Consider the following 8,348-nt stretch of genomic DNA (forward strand, 5'->3'; position numbering starts at 1 on the left):
CCTGCTGATGGACCCCTATTCTGTGACCGCAGAGCTCCGACGTGGAGGACAGCTCACCCAGGAATTCCGAGGAGGTGAGCGTGACTCTGCAGGTCAGGCCCAGGCGGGCTTCACTGGACGCTGCGGGCCACAGCCTCCGCCAGACCACAGTCCTGTATGCGAAGCTCTGGGGACTTGGCCGTGCACTGCCTGCCCTCTGCCCCGTGCCCACCTGGGCAGCATAGGTCCCTCCCTGAGAGGCTGGCACCGGGGGACGGTGGTGGGGACAGCAGCCCAGGGTGGGCAGCGTGGACGGTCAGGTCCACTCCCGGCAGGGCGGCGGTCTGATCGCCCCATGTCTCTTGGGAAGTTGTCGCCCCCTCAGGACCTGGAGGAGGATACCCAACTCTCAGACAAAGGTGAGGAGGCCCGCGGCCTGTCCCTGAGGAATCTGACCAAGGCCTCCTCGTGGTGGCAAGTTGGCTCCTGTCTCGACCTTCGGCACACACGCTGCGTGATGCTGGTGCCAGGGGGCGTGCACCCCAGCCCTGGCCCCAGGACCTTCATGCCTCACTACACAGATGAGCACACTGGGGCACACAGGATGAGCAACCCCCAGAAAGCGGACAGGAGCCCCATTTGAGCCTGGGGCCCAGGCTGTCAGCTTCCACTCGGGCCCGGGAATGCTGAGAAGGAGGGGCACCCGTCCTCCAGAGCAGGGAGCGGGGCGGTGGCCGCTGCCCAGGTGCAGCCTGCCAGGAAGTGGGAATAGACAGGGAAGGGGGTACAGCTCCGGGTGACCGCACTGGGGGCTTCAGGCGGCGGAGGCGGGATCACTCTGCCTGCCTGGACACGGGGTGTGGGGTGGCCCCGAGGAGATGATGAGGGGCTGGATCCGAAGCTGGGTGTCAGATGGGAATTTGGGAGGGTGGGGGCGGGGTGGGGGGAGGGGCGCTACCGCAGAGGTAGCCTGTGAAGCCAGACAGACTTCCTCAGCGTCAGACGCCAGCTGCTGGGGGGCAACGAAAGAGGAAGAGGAGGCAGCAAATGGAGAAGTGAAGACTTGGTCTCTCCGCTGCCGCCCAAAGACGCAAGCTTGAAGCCACCGAGCCCCCACGTGGGGATGGGCAGGAAGAACCCACAGGCCACGAGTGGGCAGTGAAGGCCGCTGGCCAGCCAGCCTGGGAGCCCCAACCCTGGGCTGGCATGGCCCCTTGCAGGAGGTGGGGCAGGCTGGGTCGGAGGCCAAGGAGGAGGGAAAGGTGTGAGCTTCAGGGGAAGACCTGGGCCTGGGCTGCTCCCACCATGTCCCTGAGACCTGGGATCCATACCCGGCCCCCACTGTGGCCAGCCCATCAGAGCATTTTTTCTGAGGGTCCTGAGCCTTGGGCCCTTCCAGATATGGCGGGAGCCCTAGGACCTCAGCCCCTGCTCCCAGGGCACCTGAGCCGTCTACTCGGGGGGTGAGAAGTGAACTTGAGTCCCCGTACCTACACAACGGGAATCCTGGCAGGTCCAAGTAAGGACCCAGGAGGTGGCACAGGGCTGGCCCAGGCTGAGGAGGTAAGAGGTACCTGGCAGCTGGGCAGGACGGACAGGCACTCTCCCTTCCAGGCAGCCTGGCCATCGGGGAGAGCCCGGAGCAGCCGTCTGTGGCTCCACAGGAGGAACAGCTATCGCTGACCCCAGAAGTAAGGCTGCCTGGGGTCCCTGGGAGGCCCCTGGGGAGGTTCTCAGCCTGGACCCCTGAGAGTGATTCCTCCACCTGGATGTCCGGGGCCTGAGCCCAGACTCTGCCCATGGGCTCCTGGGGTGTGGTGGGTGTTTGGAAAGTGAAGTGAAGCTGAGACTCCTCCATTTGTAGACAAAGCCGGGCAGGGAGCAGTCCAGTCTTCTGGACAGGGCTCAGCGTTAAGTGAGTGGAACTCGGCCTCCCTGTCCACTGCACTGAGCCTGACAACAAAAGGGGTCACCCCAGACACTGTAGTGGAAGGAACCCTGGCCTGGCGCCGAGGGTCCCCGGGCCTGTCCCTGGGCCTGTCATGTCATCTGAAAAGAGGGACAGCGCACCCCGCCGACCTGGTCCCCAGTGCGCAGCCCCGGGGCCGGGAGTGGGGCCCACAGGGGCGCCGGCCGGAGTCCGAGCCTCGCCCCTCCTCCAGGACGCAGGACTGAACGGCCGGGAGCCCCCAGAGAAGGAGAAGGGCCGGCGGCGCCTCAAGGAGAGCTTCGAGAACTACCGCAGGTGGGCCCGCGCGGGCGGTGGGTGGGGCTGCGGGCGGGGGCCTCGTGCGAGCCCCCGCCCGCCTGCGCTGTCTGGGTCTCCCGCAGGAAGCGGGCCCTCCGGAAGATGCAGCTCGGCGCGCGGCAGGGGGAGGCGGACGGAGAGAACACCACGGGCAGCGACAACACCGACACCGAGGGCGCCTAGCCGGCCCACCGTCCAGCCCTCCCCGTCGCGGGAGCGGGGCGCGCCGCCCCCCCCGCCCCCAGGCCGCCTCTTCGTCGGCGAGCACGGGAGGGTTCTGTGTGGGCACCTTAAAGTGCAACTTTGTCAATAAACTACCGCGGTCCGGACATGGCCGCCCCCAGTGGTCTCGGTCCAGCACGCGCCGCCGGTCGCCAGGGGGCAGCAGAGCTCCCCGCCGCCCGCCAGGGGGCAGCAGAGCACTGCCCGCCCACTGGCGCCGGAAGCCGGGGAGGGTCGCTTCCGCCGCTGCCCGCTTCCAAGATGGCAGCGGGGCGGGGCGACCGGAGGGCGGCATGCTGCGGGCGGCGCTGAGCCACGTGCCGATACTGTTGAGCCGCGCGCGGCCCCGCGGGCCCGGCCCGAGGTGGCTATGGGGTCTCCGGGTCCGCCTGCAGGCCGCGAGGACAAGGCGGGCGTGGGGGTGGGGCTGGCGGCGCTTGAGCTCCGAGCCGGGACCCGGGCCGGCGCACTACCAGCTTGTCTACACCTGCAAGGTGGGCCCGTGGCGGGGGCGGTGCCGGCGGGGAGGGGCCCGGGTCCGCATCTGGCGCGCGACGGTGCTGCGGAACGGCGGGGGAGGGCGGGGCCATCCACAGGGGCGGGACCTCCGTGAAGGGGTGGGGCTATCATTCGAGGGTGGATCCATCTGGGAGAGGGCGGGGACGCGCGAAGAGGTGGGGCTACCAGTGGGGGCGGATCCTTCCGGAGGTAGGGCTAAGCTGGGGCGGGGCCTTCCAGGAGGGTGCGACTACCAGTGGGGGCGGATCCCTCCGGAGGTGGGGCCAGGCTGGGGCGGGGCCTTCCGGGAGAGGTGGGGCTATCACGGGTGACAGATCCTTCCGGAGGTGGAGCTAAGCCTTCCGGGAGGGGCGGGGCTCTCCGTCCTGGGAGGGGCGGGGCTATCCGTCCTGGGAGGGGCGGGGCTATCCGTCCTGGGAGGGGCGGGGCTATCCGTCCTGGGAGGGCGGGGCTATCCGTCCTGGAGGGGCGGGGCTATCCGTCCTGGGGGGGCGGGGCCGTGTGGAGGGCCTCACTTTGGGGTCTCCCCAAGGTCTGTGGGACCAGGTCCTCGAAGCGCATCTCCAAGCTCGCTTATCACCAGGGTGTGGTCATTGTGACCTGCCCCGGCTGCCAGAACCATCACATCATCGCCGACAACCTGGGCTGGTTCTCGGACCTGGATGGGAAGAGGTGAGGCCTGCCTGGGCAGGGCTGAGGACAGAGGCCTGTATCCCAGGGCTAGCCTGGTCCCTCCTGAGTCTGCGGCCCCACCCACCGTCCCTGGGGCACCGCCCTTCTAATGAAGATTGCAGAGCCTATCTCTATAGCCCAGCTTTCTTGTCAAGAAATGCATCGTTGAACTTGGAATTCAGATGAACCATGATAACTTTTTGGTGGAAGTATGCCCCAAGTATGCGATTTTCTGCCCTAGGCCATCCGCCCTTGGTCCTGCTTCACTGCCTGGCCTCTGCTCTCAGTACTAGCCTCAGGGGCAGCAGGACCTGGTGACATGTCAGCCACCCCCCACCCCGTCCCCAACAGGAGGGATCAGACTGTGTTGACAGCTTACCTTTTGCTTTGTGGTTCCTTCCTTCAGCCTACAAGGCGCTCCTTCCCAAGTATCTGCTATGGGGCCCGGGTCCTAGCATGCACCTTTCTGTCCTCTCTGAGGCTGGGGCAGGTGTGAGCTAGTGTGGTTGGGGGCTCTGGTCCTGCAGCGTCAGCCACGCCCCCTCGTGGAGGCAGTGTTCAGTGAGGGGCGGTATTCAGTGAGGGGTGGCGCACAGTGAGGGATGGTGTTCAGGCGTCTCCTGACTGGGTGGACCTGGTGCCACACCAGTCTAGGACCCACACACTTGAGCTTGGCCTGGGGTGCCCTCGAGGGTCCAAGATGCAAAATGGCCAGGAAACGTCACAGCACCTCTCTCTTTCTCAGGAATATTGAAGAAATCCTGGCAGCCAGAGGGGAGAAGGTACGCCGAGTGGCTGGCGAGGGGGCCCTGGAGCTCCTTTTAGAGGCTGCGCGGCCCCCCAGATCCACCACTGCTGCGGAAGGGGCTGAGGACCAGGATCCCACCCAGCCCTGCAAGACGGAGGCTAGCTGACCTGTCTTCTGCCTTGGAGAAGGGTGCTCCAGCCCTGGGCCGCTCTGGACGCGCCTGTTTTCTATCAATAAACAGACTTCACTGCAGACGCTGGGACCTGGGGTTCTCCTGTCATCCCTGCCTCTGCAGTCAGAGTGAGTCACAAGCACGCCCTCCAGGCTATGCACTGGGGCCTTCTGCGGCTGGAGGCTGCATCTGAGTGGGGAGGGGCTGGATGTTGCAGTTTGAGCCCTTCCCCTCCCCGCCACAGGGCTGTGGCTGTGTGGCCTTGGGCAGGTCGCTTTGTCTCTCTGAGCCTCTGTCTTCCTGTCTTCTGGTGAAGATGCTCACAGTGCCACCTTGTCAGGAGTTACAGACAGAAAGACGGGACTCAGGCACAGGGTGGCTCAGCCTTGCCCCAAATGTCAGGCCCCGACTTTGATGGCCAGTCAGCCACTGTTCTTGCTGAGGGGCGAAAGCCCCACGGTGGGTCCTACCCCTCTGGCCACGCACAAGAAGGCCCCACACATCCTGTGCCGCCTGGACGCATCTGTGAGCTGGTGCCAACGTCGGCCTTGACCCTTGGCCATCAGCCAAAGTCAGCCAACCAGGCTGCTCACCGTGCCGCAGATGAGCCGGGCAGCTGCAGTGGTGAGCGGTACGGGGGCTGGGGCTGCTGTGTGCGTGTCCCCCACCCCCAGGCTGTGCAATTTGTCTCCCAGCCTAGCTTGACTACCTTCTCAGGATGTTCGTGTGTTTATGAAAGCGTGTTTATTTCCAGAAGTGTTCTGGGCTGTGTGACCTTCAGCATTAATCACCAGTCACAGTCTTGCAGGATCCGAGCTCCTGACAGCCGCCCCCATGGGCACGGGCCTGGGCATTGTTCTCTGGGAGCTGGCAGCCCATGCTCTGCCTTGATTACCCACCCCGTCCTTCCCGTGGCTAACAACCCCCTATTATCCCGCCTGGAACCTCCTGTGACATTTGCAGAGTCAGTCCTGGAGGCTGAGCCAGCCCCCAGGCCTGCTTCTCCACGAACGCCCTGAGGGACCTCTGGCGTTGGAGCAGCAGCGTGGGGGCAGGACTTCGCTGCCCGCGGAGGGTTGGGGGCCAGTCTGGGGAGGCCCAGGGAGCCGACTGGACTGTGAGAGCGCAGAGCAGACCCCACGAGTGCCCCCAGCGCAGACCTTCCTTTCCTGGGCAGTTTGGACACGTTTACTCGCCATGTCCTTTCCTGTCTGTCTTCCAACCCTGAGCTCGTCGGTCTGAGCCTGGAGGGCAGGTCAGGTCCTGGGGACAGTAGGGCGAGTGTACCCAGGGCAGGCTCCGGACAACTCGGGGTGGCCCCCGCGCCCAGAGCCACTGAAAGCCTCCGCACTGGCGGGGCAAGCGTGTTGGTCCTGTCTCACTCTGCTTCCCCCTGGAAACCCCAGAAAAGGCCCCTGCCCTTTTCCTCCCCCTGCCTCCTGACTGACCCCGGCACCCCCCCCCCCCCGCCCCGGGTTGCCTGTGAGGTCAGTGGCTCCGAGCGGCCTTGTCCCCGGTCGCTGGCCTCCCCACAGTCTGGCCACTGCCACCCTGCTGCCCCTTCGAAAGGCGCCTGGCTCTCCTCCCCCCCTCACCCCAGGCCAGGACCCTCTCCAAAGCCTCAGTTAGGTCTCCCGTCTTGCAGGCCGATTCTGTACCAGCTGAGCCACCAGGGAAGCCCCAGAGCGTCACACTAGGGAGTCGAGTGTCTGGCCAACCTCGGGTGGTCCTGTAATCCTCCAGGTGTGGTCTGGACGTAGAAAGCCTCTGAGGACAGCTGGCTTGGGAATGCTGGCTTCCAGGCCGTCAGACAACTTCTTCCTGCAGGACTGCCCAGAGCCTTTAGCATCCTGACCTGGCTGGGAGCCGCTGAGACTTGGTGCCCCTGTGTTCCTGCCAGCTGAGTGCCAGGCTTCCCGGGCGCTGAGAATTCTCTGGGAGTTGGGGAGGGCTCGCTTTTCCCCGTGGGGGCCTCTCTCCCTCCCTCTCCCTGCCTTTTCTCCTCCATCAGAGCGTTCTGACCCCACCCTGCAGGCTCTGCCCACACTTTCCCCTCCAGCCCGGTTCCTCCTAGCCGTCTCCAGCCTCCCCACCCCCTGTGGGTGCCCCCCTCGCTGTCTGGCCTGCTGTGGCCAGCGTTGGGGGCCAGGGAGCAGCGGGTCATTGAGCTGAGGGGAGAGGCCTCTCGTGCCCGCTCCCCTGTCCCCAGGCTGGTTTCCTCAGTGGCGCCTTCCCAGGCCGCTTCGCCGGGCTGGCCGCCGCGGTGGGGGGGCGTGGCATCAGGTCTGCTGATCTCCCTTGCTCTGAGGTGGCCGTCGGGTGTCAGGCAGGTGGGCCACAGCTCTGCGGGCTGCTGGAGCCTGCCTGGGAGCAGTCATGATGGGGCCGCAGCACCTGGCAGGCTGGCTGGTGCCCCCGAGGCTCAGCTGGGCACTGTACTGCTGGCGTCCGTGGCTGGAGTACTTTGGTGAGTGGGCGGTCTGACTGGGCCCACCTGCCCGTCTGCCCACCATGCAGGTGGGCACTGGGGTGGCTGCACCAGGCTGGCGCCACCTGGTGGTCTGGGGCCCTGTTCTGGGGTAGGGCTTCCTGCTGGTGCCCTCTGATGCTGCTGCTGCACACTGAGCCACCAAGCGGGTGGCTGGGCAGGCCTGCTGCTGTGGCTGTGCCGTGGGGAGAGGGTTCCTCTCTCCGTGAGGCTGGAGTGCAGGTCTGTCCTATCCCAGCTCCCTCCTCCTGGAGTCCTGGCACCCACGGCTTCGGATGCGGCCAGACGGATGGACGCTGTGCCAGGGCCCTACTGGTGCCCCTCTGAGTGCTGGGCTCCAGTGCCCGGGGGTCTGGTGAGCCCCACTCCCGCGAGGCCCCCTGGACGCAGCCTGGGACCCCTCGGGCTCCCCTGCCCCGGGGGGACCCCATCGCTGGAGCACTGTCAGGACCCCCGGGGCGGGGGGTGCCCTGTGTTCCAGGCGGCTCTGCCTGTCCCAGAGGGCTCCTCTGGGCAGAAGCCTCCTGTTGCTCCCGGCCTCCTGCTCAACCCCCCGGCGGGCCCTCGGCCTTGGCCTAGTAGACCCCCGCCCTGGCTCTGGGAACACTTTCTCCCTCTGAACGCCAGAGGAGCCCACGTGTTTATCTCCCAGGCAAGGTCCCTGAGTAGACCAAGGTCTCAGCCGGGGGAGTGGGCTCTAGTCAGCCTGGTCTGAGGACTGGGTGCTGAAGGCTCCAGAACACCACGTCTGTGGCCAAGACTTAGGGCCCAGAGATGCAGGCAGGGAGCCAGGCGGGTCCCCGTTTCCATCTGCCCTTGGTCAGCACCCCTTCCTGCAAGTGGGGAGGTGGTGGGGCTCCCAGCAGGGTGCTGGTCAAGGCCGGGGGTGCAGCACACACCCCGACCGCCTGCCACGCTGTCCCCAAGACCTCTCCCCGTCCCCTGGTGGCACAGAAGCCCCAGGGCTTCACCGTGTGGACCCACCAGACCGTCTGGTCAAAATGGCCTCCTGGAATGAAGCCTTCCTGGCAGGGCCCGGGCTGGCTCAGCCCAGGAGAGGCCCGGAGACACCTGGGCTCCAACCCCAGCGTCCTCGCCAGCCGTGTGTCCCTGGGGCTGCCGCTTCACCCCCCGAGCCCTGGCCCCTCAGTGATGGGCACAACAGGGACAGAACCCATGGCAGGGGTGGACAGGAGGAGGGGCAGCCTGGGTGGGCCGGTTGGCTGACCCGGGTGAGGCCGCCACTGGGCCCCCAGGAGGACAGAGACCCTCACCAGCTCTCATCCCGACACAGATGACA

General features: G+C 66.3%; 2 protein-coding genes across 7 annotated transcripts in view; both read left to right on the forward strand.

Annotated features, from left to right (window-relative positions):
- Positions 1-2,556, forward strand: part of LOC101116303 (caspase recruitment domain-containing protein 9) — a 30,927-nt gene extending 28,371 nt beyond the window's left edge. For 5 of the 6 annotated variants that reach the window (XM_027966182.2, XM_042245460.2, XM_027966184.2 and 2 more), the window contains exons 9-13: positions 33-74; positions 350-398; positions 1,594-1,670; positions 2,142-2,224; positions 2,311-2,556. In XM_027966182.2, coding sequence (XP_027821983.2) covers positions 33-74; positions 350-398; positions 1,594-1,670; positions 2,142-2,224; positions 2,311-2,410 — 351 coding nt within the window. In that variant the 3' untranslated portion in view covers positions 2,411-2,556. Of the gene's footprint in view, positions 75-349; positions 399-1,593; positions 1,671-2,141; positions 2,231-2,310 lie in introns of those variants that run through there. The other variant, XM_042245458.2, reaches the window with a different exon arrangement.
- Positions 2,557-2,701: 145 nt separating this feature from the next.
- On the forward strand, positions 2,702-4,640 carry DNLZ (DNL-type zinc finger). Its single transcript, XM_015093830.3, has 3 exons — positions 2,702-2,943; positions 3,501-3,640; positions 4,386-4,640. The coding sequence occupies exons 1-3, from the start codon at positions 2,743-2,745 to the stop codon at positions 4,552-4,554; spliced, it is 510 nt and encodes a 169-aa protein (XP_014949316.3). The 5' UTR covers positions 2,702-2,742; the 3' UTR covers positions 4,555-4,640.
- The last annotated feature ends 3,708 nt before the right edge of the window (positions 4,641-8,348 follow it).

This window comes from Ovis aries, chromosome 3 (assembly GCF_016772045.2).
Source record: "Ovis aries strain OAR_USU_Benz2616 breed Rambouillet chromosome 3, ARS-UI_Ramb_v3.0, whole genome shotgun sequence".
Taxonomy (NCBI): Eukaryota; Metazoa; Chordata; class Mammalia; order Artiodactyla; family Bovidae; genus Ovis; species Ovis aries.